At 58.6% G+C, this 18,904-nt stretch overlaps 6 protein-coding genes across 6 annotated transcripts; 4 read left to right on the plus strand and 2 right to left on the minus strand.

Moving 5' to 3' along the window:
- Positions 1-644: 644 nt before the first annotated feature.
- Positions 645-1,406, plus strand: TRAVEDRAFT_100743 (uncharacterized protein; the record flags this gene model as incomplete). The annotated part of the gene is made up of 1 exon (XM_008045965.1): positions 645-1,406. A coding segment is annotated over one exon (762 nt), but the record flags the coding sequence as incomplete, so codon positions are not given.
- A 520-nt stretch (positions 1,407-1,926) lies between these two features.
- Positions 1,927-3,042, plus strand: TRAVEDRAFT_174644 (uncharacterized protein). Its single transcript, XM_008045966.1, has 3 exons — positions 1,927-2,095; positions 2,146-2,200; positions 2,259-3,042. The coding sequence occupies exons 1-3, from the start codon at positions 1,945-1,947 to the stop codon at positions 2,929-2,931; spliced, it is 879 nt and encodes a 292-aa protein (XP_008044157.1). The 5' UTR covers positions 1,927-1,944; the 3' UTR covers positions 2,932-3,042.
- Positions 3,043-5,546: 2,504 nt separating this feature from the next.
- On the plus strand, positions 5,547-9,842 carry TRAVEDRAFT_174648 (actin-like ATPase domain-containing protein). Its single transcript, XM_008045967.1, has 7 exons — positions 5,547-5,763; positions 7,055-7,128; positions 7,228-7,298; positions 7,354-7,912; positions 7,962-8,172; positions 8,225-8,326; positions 8,378-9,842. The coding sequence occupies exons 1-7, from the start codon at positions 5,624-5,626 to the stop codon at positions 9,540-9,542; spliced, it is 2,322 nt and encodes a 773-aa protein (XP_008044158.1). The 5' UTR covers positions 5,547-5,623; the 3' UTR covers positions 9,543-9,842.
- A 190-nt stretch (positions 9,843-10,032) lies between these two features.
- On the minus strand, positions 10,033-11,679 carry TRAVEDRAFT_74956 (uncharacterized protein; the record flags this gene model as incomplete). The annotated part of the gene is made up of 1 exon (XM_008045968.1): positions 10,033-11,679. The coding sequence occupies exon 1, from the start codon at positions 11,668-11,670 to the stop codon at positions 10,033-10,035; it is 1,638 nt and encodes a 545-aa protein (XP_008044159.1). The 5' UTR covers positions 11,671-11,679.
- Positions 11,680-12,147: 468 nt separating this feature from the next.
- TRAVEDRAFT_61034 (uncharacterized protein) lies at positions 12,148-14,665 on the plus strand. The gene is made up of 5 exons (XM_008045969.1): positions 12,148-12,171; positions 12,438-14,155; positions 14,212-14,316; positions 14,381-14,456; positions 14,507-14,665. Exons 2-3 carry the CDS (start codon positions 12,449-12,451, stop codon positions 14,269-14,271), a joined length of 1,767 nt encoding a protein of 588 aa, XP_008044160.1. The 5' UTR covers positions 12,148-12,171; positions 12,438-12,448; the 3' UTR covers positions 14,272-14,316; positions 14,381-14,456; positions 14,507-14,665.
- Positions 14,666-15,088: 423 nt separating this feature from the next.
- Positions 15,089-18,105, minus strand: TRAVEDRAFT_174649 (uncharacterized protein; the record flags this gene model as incomplete). Its single annotated transcript, XM_008045970.1, has 6 exons — positions 15,089-17,167; positions 17,230-17,332; positions 17,387-17,461; positions 17,521-17,667; positions 17,719-17,871; positions 17,932-18,105. 6 exons carry the CDS (start codon positions 18,103-18,105, stop codon positions 15,654-15,656), a joined length of 2,166 nt encoding a protein of 721 aa, XP_008044161.1. The 3' UTR covers positions 15,089-15,653.
- Positions 18,106-18,904: the final 799 nt, after the last annotated feature.

Below are 18,904 nucleotides of genomic sequence, written 5' to 3' on the forward strand. Positions count from 1 at the left end.
AGGAGGAGGGCCGTACAAGGTAAGGAGTCGTTCAATGCGAAAGACGGCAGTTGGTTACTGCTCACGCTGAATTTGAACCTTCACGCACCCGCCATGTCCATTGCGACTCTCAGCATCGATTCCATCATTCTGCCTGTCAACTTTTCTGAAGGTCAGCAGATACATAGACTTGGGCGTCCACTGGTCTCTTCATGCATCATGTCACTCGGACTAGTATCGGACATCTATGTGCGGCCGCGCCTTACATAGGATGGGCTCGGCCGAGTTGAGCGTGTAGGCATAGTCACGGTATACCCATGCTGCGGAACGTATGCAAGGTGAAGCAGCGGAGCTCCGTGATCGCAAAAAGGCATCCGGCGGTGTCGACGACATGACTCGATCGCGCGCGCAAGAACATGATGATCGAAAACGCCTGACCGTAGTAGGTACTTTTTGAATATACTAGGCACTTCTCTTACGTTTTGTTCAATTTCAGATTTCAGCCAAGTCAGAAACCCCGCGCATGTTCCACGCCGAGTACGCCATTACCCTCGATCAAAAGCATGACTCAGTGTCCGAGCCCGAGTCATGTCTGCAAAGCAGTACAAGACTGGTCGACGCGAGCTCAAGTTTGCACGACATACCTCAGCACTCCATCCAGCCCCATGGCGTACGTGAACAACCACCAACCTCCGCCCGCACGGACCATATTGCCCGAGGAGATCTATGGCCCGGAGCCATACGACGTCAACTTCGCCTATCCGATCCACGAGGAGACGCTCCAGAACGAGCGCACGAAGCTCGTGCCCTTCATCCCCTCCGTCCACGGCGAGACGTACTGGGCGCAGGCCGGCCGCCACCCGGAGAACTTCCGCTACTACCCGTTCACCTTCGCCACGCTGCCCGAGTTCCTCGCGTGGATCGAGCTCGAGGTCCGGCGCGACCCGTACAACCTGATGTTCGCCGTCATCGACAAGACGCGCCCGGACGCGGAGCACCCCGAGTGGGGCGGCAGCTTCGCGGCGGTCATCGGGATGTACCACACCGTGCCGAAGAACCTCGTCACGGAGACCGCGCACGTGCTCGTGTTCCCCGACTTCCGCGGGACGCACATCGCGAAGGACATGGTCGGGCTGCTTCTCCGCTACCAGCTCGAGCTACCCGGCACGGCGCTGCCTGGGATCGGGTTCAGGCGCGTGGTGTGGTGCGCGCACCCGCGAAACACGCCGTCGACGCGTCTCGCGGAGAAGATGGGGTTCAAAAAGGAGGGGGTGCTCAATTGGTTGTGGGTTGTTCCGGATACACTGAAGGTGGAGGGAAGGCCGGGGCGGATAGGAGACGCGCATTCCGGAAAGGCGGGGCGCGACTCGGTCGTGCTGTCGTTCTGCTGGGACGAGTGGGAGAACGGGGGGAAAGAACGCGTAAAAGCATACTTGGCATAGTGAACCGGACGTCGTTCGATGTAGACGCACTGCCAAAGTTTCAATGACATCTTCGCCTGCGATACAATCCACGCGCACCTAGAATGCTTTGTATTCCCCAGTCGTGAACGGTACCTTCGGGGGGATCTGCCCCGGCTATGCGCAGTAGGGAACGCGGCGCCACGAACATACGACTCGGAGTTAGTGGTAAATTTTCACCTCCGCCAGATATCTTCCGATATTCACAGCTAGTTTCTGCCGCTGGTGTGTTTCACATGACACCATCTTAGAGAACGATTTGAAGGGTATGGTTGTCGTACAAGATGGTGCCCAGACTTACTGGATGGTTGGGATGGTCAGGATCGGGGAGAACGGCGAATGCCGAGATCTAAAGTGCTCGCGTGGCTCCAGCGCTTGCGATCGTTGTCTCGTCTCGCCGAGTTCTGTCTCGTTCATGTCGGACCCGTACTTACACATTCGACATCGCTCCCTCACGCGTGGACAACTACCACCCCATTGACATTAAGACAACCAGCGCAGCGACATGACCAGCAAACAGACTTTCCTCGGCCCCGGAGACTCCATCGGCGAGGGAGACACTTACGTTTTGTATGACTTTCTGCCGCCAGAATTGGCGGACACGGCTCTCGAGAACTTGCTCAAGGAAGTGCAGTGGAACAAAATGTCGCACAGAGGTAGGACTGCGCAATGTTGGACTCATAGTCAGACATTGATTTCTCGTCAGGTGGCGAGGTTCCTCGGCTTGTGGCTGTCGAAGGCACACTCCTAGAAGACGGAAGGTATGCCGTCAAGCGATGGGGCATGTCTCATAATCCAGACTAATACTTGTGTGTATAGCCAGCCCTTATATCGCCATCCAGCGGACGAGTCTCCTCCGCTTCTCCCTTTCTCTCCCACCGTTGAGCGTATACGACGACACGTCGCGAAGATCCTGAACGAGCCCGTGAACCACGCGCTCATTCAACACTACCGAAACGGCTCAGACTACATCTCGGAGCACTCAGACAAGACAGTCGACGTCGCTCGTGGCTCCAAGATCGTCAACGTCAGCTTGGGCGCCCAGAGGATCATGACGCTTCGCACCAAGAAGGACGCGCTCGCGAACTCGAACGCCGACCTGGATACGTCTAACTCCGACGCCCCTAAACGGCGTGTTCAGCGGGTGCCTCTTCCACACAACTCGATCTTTGTCATGGGCCTACGGACGAACGCGCGGTGGCAGCACGGCATCGCGCGGGCTCCCGAGCGCGAAAAATTCGGCGAACGCATCAGCCTCACCTTCCGCACCATCGGCACATATCTGACGCGCGACGAGCGGCATATCTTTGGCCAGGGCGCAAAGGGGAAGACACGGGAGGAGGCTAGGCCAGTCGTGCGTGGGGGCGAGGAGAGTGAGAAGCTCATAATCGCGTTTGGTGCGGAAAACCATCAGAGCGACTTTGATTGGGACGCGCACTACGGGCAAGGTTTCGACGTGTTGCACTTTCAGTCTGCGCAGCCCATCGAATGATACTTGCAGGGGTTGCATAGGCACTTGTGAGTCTGGACATGTATGGATAGGTATAGGTGTTGCGATTACGTGACATTTGGAAAGAAGAGCCTCTTCTATGGTGGATTGACGTAAGTGCACATTGCGATGACTCTGGAAACCACCTGACAATCCCGTTACTTTTCAGGGCTATTAGTTCATCGGAAATTGAACTCTGATTGAGTTCGCGATAACGTACCAGGCAAGTAACTTGTCGCTCACGTTGCACTCAGGCTCTGCATTGTACCACCATCGCTGGGTAATATCATTGAGCCTTCTTCATCCCTCCGCCTAGTGGAAGACATCCTCCATCGTCTGCGCGAATTCGCGATCGCGGAAGTTCACCTTAGTATGCCATACATGCTACCATATAGTCCGAACATATCTAACTCTACTGCCGTTGCATAGCGCCATCAACCTGGCCCACCATCGTCTGCCTAGAAGGAACAACGCCGTAGCCCGAGAGCGACAGCTGTGGATACGATGACGCCCAATCCGTCCATAAGAGCCGAGCTCTTGCGAATCTCTGAACAACGCGCAGCCATCGCGGCGAAGAAGGCCGCTCTGGAGAAAGAAGATTCCCAGTTGGCCTCACTCTGGAACACGTATCAGCCTCTCAGCCGACTTCCTGCGGAACTCGTCGTTGATATCTTCACCGAATACGCCTGCGATGGAAATGCGGTCACCTTAGCATGGACGAACCTGAGGCTTGTCTGTCGTCGTTGGGACGAAGTTGCCTGCGGGACGCCCTCGTTGTGGCGCACGATCGACGTTTGCACAAACATCCACTGGTTGGCTCTATGCCTCGCTCATTCCGCTGATGCCACTCTCGACATCACCGTCCAACTGGGCCCTACTTTTCGCCTTGCGCCGAGGGAACTTCTCTTGAGAGATTTACAGACGACGCTCTTTCTTCACGCGGCTCGCATACGTTCTCTGACGGTGCGCTCCTCCTATGCCAGTAACGTCTCTCAGGAAGCATTTAGCAACTTCCTCCCTCTGTTCGACTTCGATATGCCCGCCCTTGAGACGGTAGATCTCATAGCACCTCTCCCTGATACATCCGAACTCCACCTCTCTCACCGACGCCATCCACGCGTTCAACGACTTTCTCTGCACCGGGCATACCGCCCTGTAGATCTTCGGCTTTTGTCCAATCTGCGCTCCCTGAAAATCTCCACATGCAGCCAGGCCTTTCGGGTGGACGAGTTTCTCGATACTCTGGCGTCAAGTTCCCGCCTCGAAGAGCTATTGCTCGTCGACTTCCTTCCTGGGCTTATCGGCGAATTCCGTCCCCCCTCGCCTTCTTCCAGGAAGCCGATCACGTTAGGCCACCTCATCCACCTCCGAATCGCGGAGAACAACGCCCTCATGATATCGATGTTCGTATCCCACCTACGTCTCCCGGCCAACCCGAGGATTGAACTTCGGGGGTATACCGATTTCAAGGCGGGTAACTTCTTGGGTGAAACACTTTCCGGCCTTCTACCTCCAACCGCCCAGCGCACGGCGTTCGCTCCACTCCTCAGCTCTTCGACAGTGACAGACGTCGCCCTCTCTGTTCTCTTCTCATGCTTCCAGATAGAGGCACGCGACGTCGTTCATGGCTCGTCAATCTCACTGTCCATGGAATACACGGGCGGCGATTTGCAAGACGGTCCTATGCGCCTCGACCAAGGTGTCTTTGACTTGGTCGAAATCCTCGGCACCGCCCCGCTGAGGCGTCTGTCCATTACCGGCATCGAGTACGACGCTCCAGTCGGTGTTTGGGACCACCTGTTCAGGACGTTTTCGACGCTAGAGTCTCTCTCCCTCTCCCCGGAAGAGTCGCAATGCAATATGGCGCCGTTCTGGACCGCGCTTGGCGGTTTCGGAGATGACAACACCGCGGATCCCGACTCAGCCACCAGTGCCATTCGGTGCCCGGGACTGTCGCGGCTTGAACTCAAGGGCGGTATGCCCGTGTCCGAGGAAGTTTCCCTCGAAATGCTCAATTGCCTTGCACGGAGAGGGGAAGGGGGTTCGTGGCTGGAATACCTTCGGCTGAGAGATGTCTCATACATAGACGTTCACGGTCGTGTTACGGACACAGCCGAGGAGGTTCTCGACATACCGAGGTTGCGGGGCCTTGTCGATGAGTTGGTGTTGGGGTGACAGTGAATCCGCCCTCGGTTGGATGCGACGAATGTATTCCTTATGTACTGTGGTACAAGTACAAAGTACGTACGCAGTGTAGCAGGAGGAAGTACTTAGCCAGTGGTAGCTTCGGCGGGTATTCTTTTGCAGCTTTCAGTATTTCCCCCGCCCACACCCAAGCTTAACCTCACTCCTCTCACTCTTACCTGCCGCACACAGACGCACACACTTTCCATATACTATATAGTTGATCGACGCAGGTCGCAAGATATGAGCGTCCCCGGGTTAATTTAAATAGAGGAGCAATCATGCCCAAAGCGGGACTTGCAGTGGCGTAATCTTTGAAAAGGAATAGACGCCTACATGAGGCATCGCGGAAGGCGGCAAACAAACTGTTATACGGCTCTGATGGTGATGTTGTGCAGAAGCTGAGAACTTCGCCAACGCTCCCTCTTTCCGACGACCACGACACGACCGCTACGACAAATTTTCTTCCGGGCTCGCTGGGGACGCTGCTTTCACACACCAGGACTCCGACATGCCCCCCAAGACACTCTCCGCTTTCTTCCTGGGTTTGGAGCTCGCGACGGACCAGCTCAGGGCATCAATAGTGGACGAGAACCTGGAGTTGGTCGGTGTCGAGGTGGTGGACTTTGACACGGAAATCCAAGAGTATCAGTGAGTCCTTCTCGCTTTGCTACGTCTCGCGGTCTCCATGCATGTGTCTTCGTCCAATCGTTACCGTGCCATCTGCGCACCGAGGAATCTGCAGATAGCAGCGGGCTAAGCTGTGAAGGATTTGTGGGGTAGCCCTGAAGCTGTTCGCGGGGAACTTATGGCGGGATGTTACGCAGCCGAAGGATCCCTTGAATCCGAAAGCCATGTTACAAAGCCCCGCGAATGACTTCAGACCTCAGTCGAGCTCGGCGTGTGCTAGGGTTCCTGGACCTTGAGGACCGTCGCAGTCGCCCCTCGAAGTCTGTGCACAATAGAGCGGTATGTGGACCAATGCCCTCTATATACAGTCCAAGAACTTTTGGGTGCGGCATGTAGCAACTGCCGCAAGTGCTGCGACGAAACTTTGTTCAAAGACACGCTTCCTTTCCTGCGTATGTCGCGTTCTTCCAGTGATTGGTCGAGCAGGTGCGCAATTGGCGAGGGTACACACGCTCCCTCGTCACTTGTGCATCAAAGGGATAGTCTGTGCGGCTTGGACGACGTGCTCCGTTGCGAGATTTGTACCGACTTCTACGACGCGCCACCTCGCTGAACTGCCGGCACTCCTGCCCTATGGTGTGTGGATGCAATTTGCTTCGCGAGGCCCGGAGCTCTTCCACAGCGATCACATCTTGCTGCGTTACGATGGTCGGCTTTTGTGCGGTTACGGGTACGAACGCTTGCAGGACTCGCCGTTACGTCCGCTTTTTTGCGAAGCGAAACTAGCAAACTGTGTGGACGAGATTGGCCACAGCGGAAGTCTCACCGGTTCAGCCTGCTGCAGCCGGCGTGTGCCGATTGTTCGTGCCGCTTCATTCAGAAACAAGAGTGCGGGAATGCGTGTCTTATGCGTACTCTGAAGCGGCTGTAGGAGTCACCGACTCGATCTACCCATGAGGTTGGTGAGTTAGAGATACGACGGGTGACCCACAAACCTCCTCGCATGCTCTCGCTATACAGGGACGGTGGCTCAACCTCCCACATGGCATATCCAGGCCGGGCACTCCCAATTGCCAGGAGCGGATAGCAGGCGTCTGGATGTCGCCGTAACAACTCCCCGTGAGTTCGTATCACGCTAGCTCGCGGGGAATGGCGACCCAATGCGTAGCTATGGCCAGGATTCTCGGCCCCCTCCGAAGTTCCTACGCTTGCAGGCATCTCCTTATTCCGTTTAGCCTCCCTCTTATCCGGCCATTACGCAATTTCGTCCGTTCTCCTACGCATGTTTTACTGACCAGCCGTTCGATGACAGAACACAGGGCGGCATCTTCACCACGCCGGGAGATGCATACACCACTCCGGTGGAGATGTGGTTGAAGGGTTTCGGTATGTTTATACCTTCGCGGAAGCTTTTTTGGCGCTCGTGCTGATCGCTTGGTATTTCTCCGATCACGCCGTGTGATCGCGTACCGCTTTCTTCCGCAGACCTGCTCCTCGAGAAACTCAGCAAAAATTATGACTTGGCCAGGATCAAGGCCATCGGCGGTGCAGCCCAGGTATGACGGATTTCTCAGTTTCCACACCTCTCCGACACTTGCTCATATATCTCAGCAAGCTCTGGTCTGGTGGAAGGCGCCTGTGCCCCCACTGCAAGCGCTCGATCCGAGGTTACCGATACACGCGCAGATCACATCCCAGTCATTCTCGTTGCAAAATCCTCCCATCGCGCAGGACACCTCGGCACACACGCATGCACTCGCGCTTGAAGCCGCCCTCGGCGGCCCCGACCTCATGTCTGCGCGGGTCGGAACGTGCGCGCACCCCTCCCTCGTCGCTGCTCAGCTTCTCCGCGTACGCGAAGCCTGGCCAGACATCTGGGCGCGCACTGGCCGCATACAAATGGCGAGCTCGTTCCTCGCCAGCCTGCTGACGGGTCAATTGGCGAGCATGGGCGAGGCGGAGGCGTCGTCCACCGGGTTGTGGGTACATTCTGGCTCTCAGCCGGGCGTGCAGAGCCACTGGGACGAAGGCGTTATGGAGATCGTCGGCGGGAACCGAGAAGAGGGCCACCGCATCTGGACATGGCTGGGCGACGTCGACATCTCCGGCGGGCGCAGGCGGATAGGCAGCATTTCGCGGTACCTGGTGGACCGCTATGGATTTGACCCCGGTTGGTGTCCTTCAGGACGTTGTTGTCATGCGCTGACCGATTCACGCAGAGGCTATCATCACGCCATTCACGTCTGACTACCTCTCGACGTACCTCTCACTATGCCCCTCGCCCTCGGACGCGGTGCTCACATTCGGACCCATGGACGTCATGATGGCGCCTGCGGCGAATTTCGTCCCTACCCGCCTGTACAACCTCTATCCCCACCCCGCACAGGACGCCAGCGAAAAGAAACGCTACATCGTCACGCTTACTAGCAGGTACGTCCGTGTTGTGGGCTACTTCACGGACGTTATTCACAGCGGCCATCAGGAACGCAGACGTTCCGCGTGCACTTGTGCGCGACATGTACACCAAGAGTTGGAGTGCGTTCGACCGGTTGGTCGCTATCGTTCCTCCAGGCGGTTCAATTGGGTAAGTCACATGTGATGCGCACGGCGAACGACGCTAACACGTCGCGTGTAGTCTCGACGACAAGCTCTTCAGCTTCTGGCTCCTCCAGGGCGACACCTATCCATTCGCCCACGTCAAGGGCATCTACCGTTTCGAGACCGGCGTCAAGGTCAACGAGTTCCGCGATCTGCGTGCTAACCCGCGCTGCCTCCTTGAGAGCCAGATCATCTCGTTCCGCGTCCGTTGGTCCAGGACGATCCCCGCTGGCGTCTTCGGCGCCGCCGCCGGACGCGCGCGCAACGCCAACGCCACCCCCAGCCCGATCACAGGCGCCTCGCAGAAGCGCGCCACTGGTGTCAACAACAGCAACAACATGGGTCTTCCATTCGACCCCTATGACTACGCGACTCTCCCCGCACGGATCCTCGCTACTGGCGCGGCGGCTAACTTCCCGTCCATCGCCAACCTCGCCGGCGACGTCTTCAACGCGCCAGTGCTCATGCCTACAACCCAGGTCGATGCTGCGCAGGCGATCCCTCACCGCAACACACCTGCACCTGGCTTCCCTGCGCGTGCCGCCCTCGGAGGCGCATACGTCGCACGATGGGTCTGGGGCAAGGAGAAGGGCACACCTGCCGGCACTGGCCGCGGCGGCTTCGAGGAGGAGATCCGCAGGCTGCTGAGCAAGCGCTGGGCGGCGACCGGAGGCGCACCGTTGCGCACCAACATCAACGCGCCCGGAAGCACGAGCAAGGCGCCGAGTGCGGCGGGCAGCGGGGCGAGCACGCCGTATGGGCACGGGTCTCGGTCCGCGCTCGGGTCGACGATCCTCGTGGAGGAGGAAGAGGAGGAGATCGAGGAGATGGAGCGTACCGGCGGCGGGTACGGGCTCGGGTTCTCGGAGACGGACATGTCACGCATCCGCACGGTGACGGGCTCGACGGCCGGCACGGCCATGAGCGGGAGCACGTTGGGCGAGGCGCCGTCGACCGCGTTCACGACGCCCGACCTCGGCGGGCTGGGGAGCCCGAGCGCGGGCGCGCAGCCGGCGGACGCTGCGGCGACCTCGACGCCCTCGGCGCTGCAGCCGGTGACGGCGATGCCGACGTCGGACGCAGAGCTGCAGCTCGGGCTCGCGAAGGTCGCGGAGCCGGACGTGGACGCGTTCATGGCGTACGCGGCGCTCGTGCCCGAGTACTGTCGGCTGGAGGGGCTGCTCATCAAGGGCATCGTGTAGGCGGCGGCGGGTGGGGTGGGATTGTGCTCGTGCTCGTGCTTGCGTTCTTGGTCATGCTTTGCTATCGACTTGTTGTATACCATAGGTGGTGGGCGGCGTGCGTCGGTGCGGGCGGGCGGGGCGAGGCGGGGTGTGGTACCGGGGGCGCGGTGTGCCAAAAGCTACGTAGCATCGTCTGGGTCGAAACCGATACCACTGACTATGATATCATGGTATGCGAGCAATCTTGTGTTACACTGTAGATGGTCCGAATCGATGCTTTGCGCTTGTTGTAATGGCTAGCACGGCTGCAGGAGTGCCCCGCGGTGTCTAAGCACTGCTCGTGTACATATCTCATCTGCTGAGGACAGTAAATACTCGTCGAAACCGCTGAACTCTGTGATATTGCTCGCGTTGCAATGCCGTAGTACAAACAAATCTATCTCGAGGTCGTGTCTAAGAAGACGGGTTTGGACTAGCCTACGGCCACCGACCAAAGAGGCGCGGCCGCTTACATCGCTAACTCATCTACAAGGGTTCTCAACCGTGCTATGTCGAGATTGTCCGTCGAGATGTTCGCTAGCTGACCGTCGTCTCTGTGCATGCGGTCGTCCAGCTGAAGATACCGCAGTCGCGAGCCCCTTTCCTCTCTCCACTCCAGACAGTCCAGCATTTGGGAAAAGAGTGCGGGGGACATGATAAAGCCGTCTCCGAACTCCAGATGCGACAGGCGCGGCCATGTAATGACGGTCGTTGAGTCGATCGTATCCGCGTCGGCTCCACCGGAACCACGAAGCGCGGTCCATAACGTCGCCACGCGCGTCCGAGACCCGGCCGGGGAGAGCGTGAGGAACTCCAGCGCGGGGAACGACGTGAATAGCTGGCCCCAAGCCCGGACCGGGGCATTGTCTTCGAGGCCGGCAATGGACAGACGGGTCAGAGGAGCGGCTCCGGAATCCAAAAGGTCGAGCAGGTCCGAAACACCATGCTGAAGGCCCATCGAGTCGTGTTCTAGCACCTCTCCCGCCGACTCGTGGATGCTCAGGAAGAGCGTCGATCCGTGCGTGGTGTCCAACGCCCTCATCGCATATTTCGCACAGGAGAGCCAGAGAGAGGCCTCGGTCACTGTCGAACAGCTGAGGAGTGGCATGAATGACGTGCGATGAGCGATCGGGGGTAGGAAGTTGGAAAGCGGGTCAACTGTTGGAGTGCTCTCAGGGTAGCAGGACAGATAGATGCTTGCGCTGGGCGGGAGGCGCAGATACGATGTGAACGTCGATATGATGTCCATATCACTCTCCGTGAGACGGAGGCCGGTGAGCCGAGGCAACGCGATCGTTTGCCTGAGGGAGGTCGAAAGCGGACGAAGCCGGCCGATGAGCCCGTGAAGAAAGTGGTCGAGCCGTAGGCTCTCGAGGCGGGAGCTTGACGCTAGAAGGTCGAAGAAATCGTCCACCCGGAAGGCGTCGCGGCATGTAGTGAGGGTCAGGGAGCACAAATTGGATAGGAGCTGAAGATCCACGGGGCAACATAGACGGTTCAAATACAACCGTCGAACATGTGGGTGGCGTTGGTGAGAAAAGTGAAGTTCCGCGGCCCAGGGAAGAGGCGATACGAAGGTGACGTTCTCGAGGACGGGCATGTCGAAGGCGAACAACGGGAGGAGGTTGGAGAGTGTTTCCTGTGGGACACGGTGCAGGACAGTTAGGGAGCATATGCGAGCCGCGTGAAGGAAAAGTGACGTCTGGAGGCCCTCTATGGGAAACTGCGATGACGCGGGATGGAAAATGATGTCCAGGGTCGCTTGAGCGGAACGAGAGAGGCACAGCGCCAGCCAGTTCTGATTTCTGTAGACGTCGACCGTGCGCCAAAACGAGGGCGTCCCACAGACGACTTCGTCCCAATGACGACAGACCAGCCTTAGGCTCATCCATGAGGAGGTAGGGATGTAGCCACGCAAGGCGCTCGCTGTAAAGACTTCGACCAAAACTTCCGCAGGAAGTCGATTGGGATGCTGATACGTGTTCCAGAGATAGGCCAGTTGGCAATCCTGCTTCTCTAGAGCGGCGCGCTGCACAGCGATGGTGGCTCGTTGATTGGAAATCCGCAAGAGCTCGGCACGTATAGACGGGCTCGTTATCGTGTCCATAGCCACCGGGTTCGGGGTATGGAGTTGTTCCTCCTAGGTAGGCGATATTGACCCGCTGGGGTGTTTGAGTGGGGGAATTCGTAGGTTGACCGTGACGAGTCGGACGCTAGTGCGATGCAATGATGTGAAGTTAGTCACTGGATATGTTCGGACTGGCATATGATGCATATATACCCTACTGCAGTGCCGCAAACTCGTTTAGGCGATGCACGGAGTCTTCTACTATGTGAGCGGGCTGACCCGCAACGATGCTACCGTAATGATACTGTGGTGGTACTATTGGTGAGTACGGTATGACTTGAAGATAAAAAACGTACCGCTCATCCCGGCGTGTAACTTATAAGTAGCCAACTCAATCAAAACTCAATGAAAATTCAATCCCCGAAAGCCCCACATTTCTGCCATGTGAATCTTGTCCTCTTCCCTCATCATCTTGGCTGCGACATCCCTCCACCACCATTCTTCGCGTGAAAGACCAGAAAAGTTCGTATTTAGTACATGGTGAGTAGGATTAGCTACTATGCTTTAGTTCGAGGTCTACTCCCGTTGTTCTATGTGAGAGTCATCGTGACGGCCATCTGAAAGGTGACTGGCGGCGGTATGGCTTGTCCGTATTCTCGCGACGGCCGAACATACCCTCCTTGCCGTTAAAGATAACTTTTGTCGTCTACCGAGCCTGAAATCTTATTGTAAACTTCTATGATTTTTCGAAATATCAGTCGTGGTCAAGAATGTGCTGCTAATTGATGGTCCTTGCACCCTCGCAGTGAATTCCGGGATGACGGCCCCGTACTACGGCCTCTCGCCGTTCCAGCTCACAGAAGTAACCTCGTCAACACGCGAAGTCGTCCTTGCGGCGCGAGACCACCTCGTCTCCCAGCGCGATACTCTCGAGCTCCAGATCCTCAGCGCAAATGCCCTTCTCAACTCGACAAGCCCGGTTAACCGCCTACCCACCGAGATCCTGATTAACATCTTCCGCGACCTCAAAGAGGGACGCACAGAATCCGGAACTCAGCCGTGGTACAATGTGGCTGCCGTCTGTCGCTCCTGGCGCGCCATCGCTTCTTCGACTCCTCTGCTTTGGAACGATATTCATGTTGGCCCCGACATGAACGCCGTGCTCTTCCAGGCGTTCCTCGAACGATCCCTTCCCTTCCCCATCGCCGTTTCGTTCGCTAGCTCCACCAAGCTTGCAGTGTACCTTGCGCTCATACGCGCCCACCTCTCGCGCGTGCGTGTTCTCCGATTCATCTCCACGCCTCGTTCGGAGGCCGACCTGGTCGCGGATCTCTTGAATGAGAGCATGCCTACGCTCGAGAAGCTCACAGTCTGGCTTAACCCGTCCTTGAACGAAGATGGAGACGAGGATGACGACATGGACGCATCCCAAGAAGAGGAGGTTTTCGCTTGGCGCCCCGAGGAACAGAAACTACCCCATCTCGTCGATCTCTCTCTACGCGGGATCGTTCTTAGGTTCTCTGCCACCCTTGGCACGTCACTGAGGCGACTGGAGTTACGCGACTGTATCGGCCTTGCGGCGTCTCTCGCTGTGCTGAACGACGTCTTGCGTAGATGCGATAAGTTGGAGAAGCTTCTCATTAGTCGGTACAGGTGCAACGATGAACGGCTGGGCCCGGGGCCGCGCATATCACTCCCCCAAACCCTGCGAACTCTCGTCCTCGTGGACTCTCACTGGTACACTGCATACGTGCTCGACACCTTCTATGTTCCCCCCACGGTTCAAATTTCAATAACCAAAGTCGTCGAAAACGAACAGGAAGACCGGCTGGACGGCCCAATCAGCGAATGCATTCCCGAAGACAGGACATGTCTACCCATTCTCGCCATGGTGGACCGCGTGCACGTCGAGCTGCAGCGTGCTGACGGGGTGTGCACCGTCATCGGCGCAGTCGGTGCCCACAAGATCACGATCGATACCATTGCTATGCATGTTGAAGACACCGTCGTGCCAGACATCGCGCGGGACCTTCCAATGCTCTTCGGCGACGCCCCACTCGTCGAGCTCATCATCAACTGTGTAGGGGAACACTATATCACCATGATGGACTGGATTCATATGCTCAAACGCTTCCCGCTCATCCAACGTCTCTCTGTGATTGGGGGATCACTTAGCCAGTCTGAACACCAGCCGCGCTACACTCTCGTCGCCGCTTTGCAGGGCCCTCGCAACGTGCTATGCCCGAACTTACGCGAGCTGGCGTTAGTCTCGCGCCATCCAGAGGAGGACAAGTTGTTGCAGAACCTCACAGCATGCCTCGAGCGCAGAGAAGCACGAGGCCAGCGCTTGGCAGTCCTTCGGTTCGGCCTCATCTGTGGGACAGCGGGATGTCTTGGGGCGGATGAAAAGGCTGAACTCGAGCAACGGGAGGTGCGGCGCATAGAAGTCCTCTCCCACCTTGCGGATAAGGTGGAATTCGCATCCAACGCGGTCAAGTTGTTCGATAACTCCCCGTATGAAGAGGTGAGGACCTCTTACTCCGTGCGCTTATGTTATCAGGATACTCACTTATACACTAGATCTTCCAGATGACATCTGCGGAAGGGGGTTCAGAGATGGGAGGGGTGAATGAGCACTAAGCACTTTCCTGTCCGCTGACTATAAACCCCTCGTACCGGGAACTGGTGAGTATCTTTACTACTGTCTGGCATGTCCTTATTTCTGACGCAAAGTTATTGGCTGCTATAGCGTCGGCCCATCTGAATATTGGCATCCCTGCTGTTCTACGCCCATCCTGTTGTAGTTCTGCAAGTATACTAAAATCGTGAGTATACACGTCTGGCTAGCTAGGCTCATGCTGAGTTGCTGTTGCAGCCCCGTCGGTGGCCATCAGCTTATTTGCAGTCCGCGAACGTCCCAATTCCTCATGCATCACGAATCCGATGTATTGCACTCCACCTCTGCCCCTCGGCTCCTAACGCTCATTTAGAAAAACTCTGTTTAGCGGCGCCAGATCAGACGCCGTGCATTCCCATGCCCGAGTCAGAACGAACGGCAACGATAAAGATAGGCGTTTGTGCGGAGAAGGTGCGGACCGACGCCCAACACCTCCGCCGCCCGCGGAAGACTCCGCGCGGGGCGTTCATATAAGCACGTTCTTCGCCAGCACAGCCATCTCGCGCGCCCGATGGAGTAGCCTCGGGAGCACCGCACGCACCGCAGCCAGCACCCCGCGGGATGCGAATTCCGTCTGGTAATCTCGGCGAGGCCGAAGCGCGAGCGGCGCGCGGATGGCAGTCGCACGTCGAGCGTGCGTGGATCTGGATCTGGGCGTCGGAAGGGCCGCGCGCGCGCATCCTCCGACGAAGCAGCGCGGCACGCGTTGTGCGCGTGCCCACGCTGTCTGGGCTCTGTGGCATTAGTCTGCGGGGTGGCCATATCCGCGGTGCACGGGCTGTGCGCGCGCTGGCGTGCATGGGCAGGACGCGCCGCGAGGACGGCCGCGTTCCGCGCCTTCCCAGACAGCGCGTCCCAGGGCCCGTTGCCGCGTGCGGGCGATCCTCCCGATCGGCTCTCGTGCTGGGACAGGCGTGTGTGCAAACCCAAATGCCGGCGTCCGGGGTGGTGGTGCGGCCACACCGAGCACGCAAGGGTCGCGCAAGAAAGGAAGTGTTATGCTACATAGCTTACAGCAGCCGGCAAAGTCCCCGTACCATACTACAGCCCCGACGCCCGAGAGAGGTGTACAGCTAGATGCGAAATAGGGTAGATATCTACCGCGGGTATACATGCAAAGAGAGGTGCGGGAGCGTCGGGGGCGTGTCGTACCGTGACCGACCCATCGTTCGAGCACCTATACCTAGAGACCGAGAGGAGGAGATACGCAAGGGGGAGGAGAGCACATACAATAACACCAACACCAAAAACCAAGAGAGGGACACGTTATACAGAGCACCGCGAGAGGACCGGAAAGCATAACGACAAGGGGGAAACGAGTGGGGTGGCTTGCGGGGTATCATCTTCATGAGGGGTACCAGTGTCCGTTCGGGATGTAGTCTTGGACGGGGGGCATGTACCCGTTTTGCCCGCCGCCGTATTGCCACTGGCCGCCGTCGGCGTGCGACAGCTCAGCGTTCATGTGTGCGACGTCGTGAGGGTGGTGTTGGTGGTGGTACACGGGGTAGCCGCCATCCTGCTGGTGCACGGCGTGGCTCTGCGGCGATGCGAGCGCAGGGTAGTAGTATTGGTCGGGTGACGATAGCGACTCGCTCGACGCGAACATCGGGCTGGGGTGTTGCTGCTGCACCCCGACACCGCCGCACATTCCGGGCGTCATGTTCGCCTGGAGCGCCCCGGAGCGGAGCACCTCCTCCATGTCCGCGTCTGACTTCGCGACGATCTCGGGCGTGATAATGAACGGCTGGTCCTCCGAGTTGTCCGCCATGCGCGCGGTCGCGGGTGCGGTCACCGAGATGGGGGTCACGGCCGCGCTCGTGGGCGGCGAGCTCCCGTACCCGAAGTCGCTGTACTGGCGCGAGGTGTCGCTGAAGCCCGACGCGGACGTGTGGCTCGGGCTGGGGGCCGAGGCGGACGACGCGGGCGAGGCGCCGACGGAGCCCTGCTGGGACCATTGTGGAGCACCCCCGGGCACACGTGAGTAAAAGTACGTCGGCGAGGCGTTCAGCTGCGGATCCTGGGGCGGCGACGCCGGGTATGGCGCATGACTGTCCGCAAGACGCGACGCCATGGCAGGATGCACCGAGTAGGACTGATTCGTCTCCACGGAGCCCGGTCCATACGACGCGTAGAGGTCTTGTGCCTCTGCCGACATGGCCGAGGGGGGCTGCCCGCGGCCCTTGGTCGCGAAGTCTGGCAAGCGCGGCGTCATCGACGCGAGGCTCTGCAGAGCAGCAAGTGTGCCCGGCGACGTCACCGAGGTCGGCGACGACGGCGTGGACGACGCGAGCGGTGCGATTGGTAGCCAAGGCCCCCAGCGACGCGCGCGCCGGTCGTCATTACCCGTGCGCGTCACAAGCGACGTCGGCGGCAGCTGGTCGTCCGAGTGACGTCTGCTAGGCGGCGACTGCGAGTCGGAAACGAGCACTCGCGGTTCTGGGCCGTGCGTGTTGTCGAACGACGGGTAGCTGTAGATGTCAGACTGAGGCACCTCCAGGCGCGGCAGGATCGGGCGCCCGGCCATGGGCAGGTGGATGTCCGAATATGTCTTCTTCGGGGCCTTCACACCGTAGCTCTTCTTCTTTGTGAGCCCGTGCATCTGCTGCAGGTACGAAACGAGGCCACCCCCGCCGGATTCGGGAGGCGAGTTGGAGGTTTCGGAACCGCGTCCTCGGTTCCGGGGTGCACTCGGAGACGTGGCTGCCTTCCGATGGGGCGGCGAACTCGCTGGAGGAGATGAGTCCTGCGTTGGAGGTGTACTCGGCGAAGCGGATTTCGTCGATGGCGGGAGGGGAGGACTGGGGTTCCCATAGCGACCTTGTTGGATGCCTGCTGGTATTAGCGGGATAGGCGCGGCCACTGAGCAGAAGAAGAGACGTCATCGAAGTGAAAGGGCATGACGGAACACCAGCGATGCCTACCGGAACTGCGTACATATTGCGGTCTGCCGGAGAGACGGATCGAGTACTTCCGGGAGTCCGATGAGAACCACGCAGGAACTTCTGAGTTACTCTGGAGCTGAAGCTAGAAGAGCTGTATTGAGAAGCGGGTACACGGCGTGTGCACGAAGATGCGCACCGATCTCTTGAAGAGCTCGTGATAGGTCCGCATCTCGGCGCCGATATTGAGGATGACATGGAGTCGAATGTACTCCTGATCGGGGATCGATCAGCTCAGCGCGCGTGCGGTTCTCGGCGTGTGGTGCCTCATACCTGCTTGAGGACGAGGGCAATGTCGTCCCACGGGTCGAATCCAGAAGGCGTGGCTTCGTTCATCGGGCTGGAAGTAGGCGGACCGGTGGCTGCAACAAGAATGAAGTGCCGAGTGGCACTTTGGCCTCTGAGTGACGCCGAGAGGATCTGCAGCGGGAAGGTGAGCGTACTGTATGGGCAGAAATAAAAAGAACAGACCTTTATTGCGTTGTGAATGACCATGGGGGAGATTTTGGTGTTGGGGCCTTGTCCGAGGGGGAGGTCCGGGAGGTTACGGCATTCAGCGGCATCCTGGATGAAGTGTGTGGCTACTAGCGAAGGCGAGGAGGTGGTGAGCCACCGCACTTCGATCTGGAAGAACAGCAAGCGGATGATGAGAAGAGAAAGCGGGGGCGGCGGCTGGAAACGAACCTGGACTGATGGGTCGGCCGTGCGTAGGTTCTCGAGCAGAATAGGCAGGTACGAGTCTCGAACGTCGGGCCACTTGGCCGCCATCTGGCCGGAGTCCTCGACGAGGACGAGGACGGAGACGGCGTCGCCCGGCATGGCGGGGTTGGAGAACGGGAAGGAGTGCGGGGAGGTCATGCTGGGGCGGGGTGTCGAGAATCCCTCGCGGGACCTGCGTAGGAGAGAGACGCGCGAATCAGGACAGAACGGTCCAGAGGGGCGACATGGACGCGGGATGGTGAGAACGATGATAAGGCAAACTGTATACCGTTATAGGTCCCAATGTCGGACTTTCTAATTATTCTAGCCAGCCCAATAGTGAGCAATTTGCCTTCCCGGATCCGTCGCTAAACCTTCCTCCCGAAACGTGGAGCAGATCCTCCCTCGATGTTCCACCGGAACGTTTAAAGCTTCATGGCACCCCCCGCGCGGTGCCCTCGCCGCCGGCGACGACGACGAGCAGCCCCTCCTCGTCGTCGTCGACCGACGCTATTATCGGCCGCGATCTCTATCTGCCCGCTCAACCAACGATGCTGACGGCCCGGCCCAGTCTAGGCCGCCGCACAGCCCGCACCCACCTCGCTGCAGATGCAACGTCCATCGTCCGATCTCGCCTTCATTTACACTCACGCTGCGCCTGGGAGGCTACCAGACGTGCGTTGTGCGCCGCTTTCTCATCTGCGCCCGCAATTTTCTGCGTATCAAGAACGCCCGGTCAGATGCCCAGCCAGAAGCACGTTTGTGTGCCGCAGCTGTGAACTTGTGTCCGCTTCCGGCCTTGCAACAATTTAGTCGAGAAAGAAAGCCTCGAGAAGGCCGCCGCTTCCGTTCAAGCTCCGCCCCAATTAATATTCGCCCTGTTTTCCCACGACCCCTTTTGTTTGCGCAGCTTTGGTCGTATTCGCCCTCGCCGCCGCCGCCGTCGCGCGCGTTGACG

Source organism: Trametes versicolor, assembly GCF_000271585.1.
Source record: "Trametes versicolor FP-101664 SS1 unplaced genomic scaffold TRAVEscaffold_13, whole genome shotgun sequence".
NCBI classification, from domain to species: Eukaryota; Fungi; Basidiomycota; class Agaricomycetes; order Polyporales; family Polyporaceae; genus Trametes; species Trametes versicolor.

What these genes read in the sequence shown, in the direction of transcription:
- TRAVEDRAFT_174644 (XM_008045966.1), top strand. Translation starts at nt 1,945, where the DNA reads ATGACCAGCAAACAGACTTTCCTCGGCCCCGGAGACTCCATCGGCGAG. An exon ending in GAACAAAATGTCGCACAGAG is followed by an intron (nt 2,096 to 2,145) that starts GTAGGACTGCGC and finishes ATTTCTCGTCAG; the next exon opens with GTGGCGAGGTTCCTCGGCTT. An exon ending in ACACTCCTAGAAGACGGAAG is followed by an intron (nt 2,201 to 2,258) that starts GTATGCCGTCAA and finishes TTGTGTGTATAG; the next exon opens with CCAGCCCTTATATCGCCATC.
- TRAVEDRAFT_174648 (XM_008045967.1), top strand. Translation starts at nt 5,624, where the DNA reads ATGCCCCCCAAGACACTCTCCGCTTTCTTCCTGGGTTTGGAGCTCGCG. An exon ending in CCATCGGCGGTGCAGCCCAG is followed by an intron (nt 7,299 to 7,353) that starts GTATGACGGATT and finishes CATATATCTCAG; the next exon opens with CAAGCTCTGGTCTGGTGGAA. An exon ending in CCTCCAGGCGGTTCAATTGG is followed by an intron (nt 8,327 to 8,377) that starts GTAAGTCACATG and finishes CGTCGCGTGTAG; the next exon opens with TCTCGACGACAAGCTCTTCA.
- TRAVEDRAFT_61034 (XM_008045969.1), top strand. Translation starts at nt 12,449, where the DNA reads ATGACGGCCCCGTACTACGGCCTCTCGCCGTTCCAGCTCACAGAAGTA. An exon ending in ATAACTCCCCGTATGAAGAG is followed by an intron (nt 14,156 to 14,211) that starts GTGAGGACCTCT and finishes CTTATACACTAG; the next exon opens with ATCTTCCAGATGACATCTGC.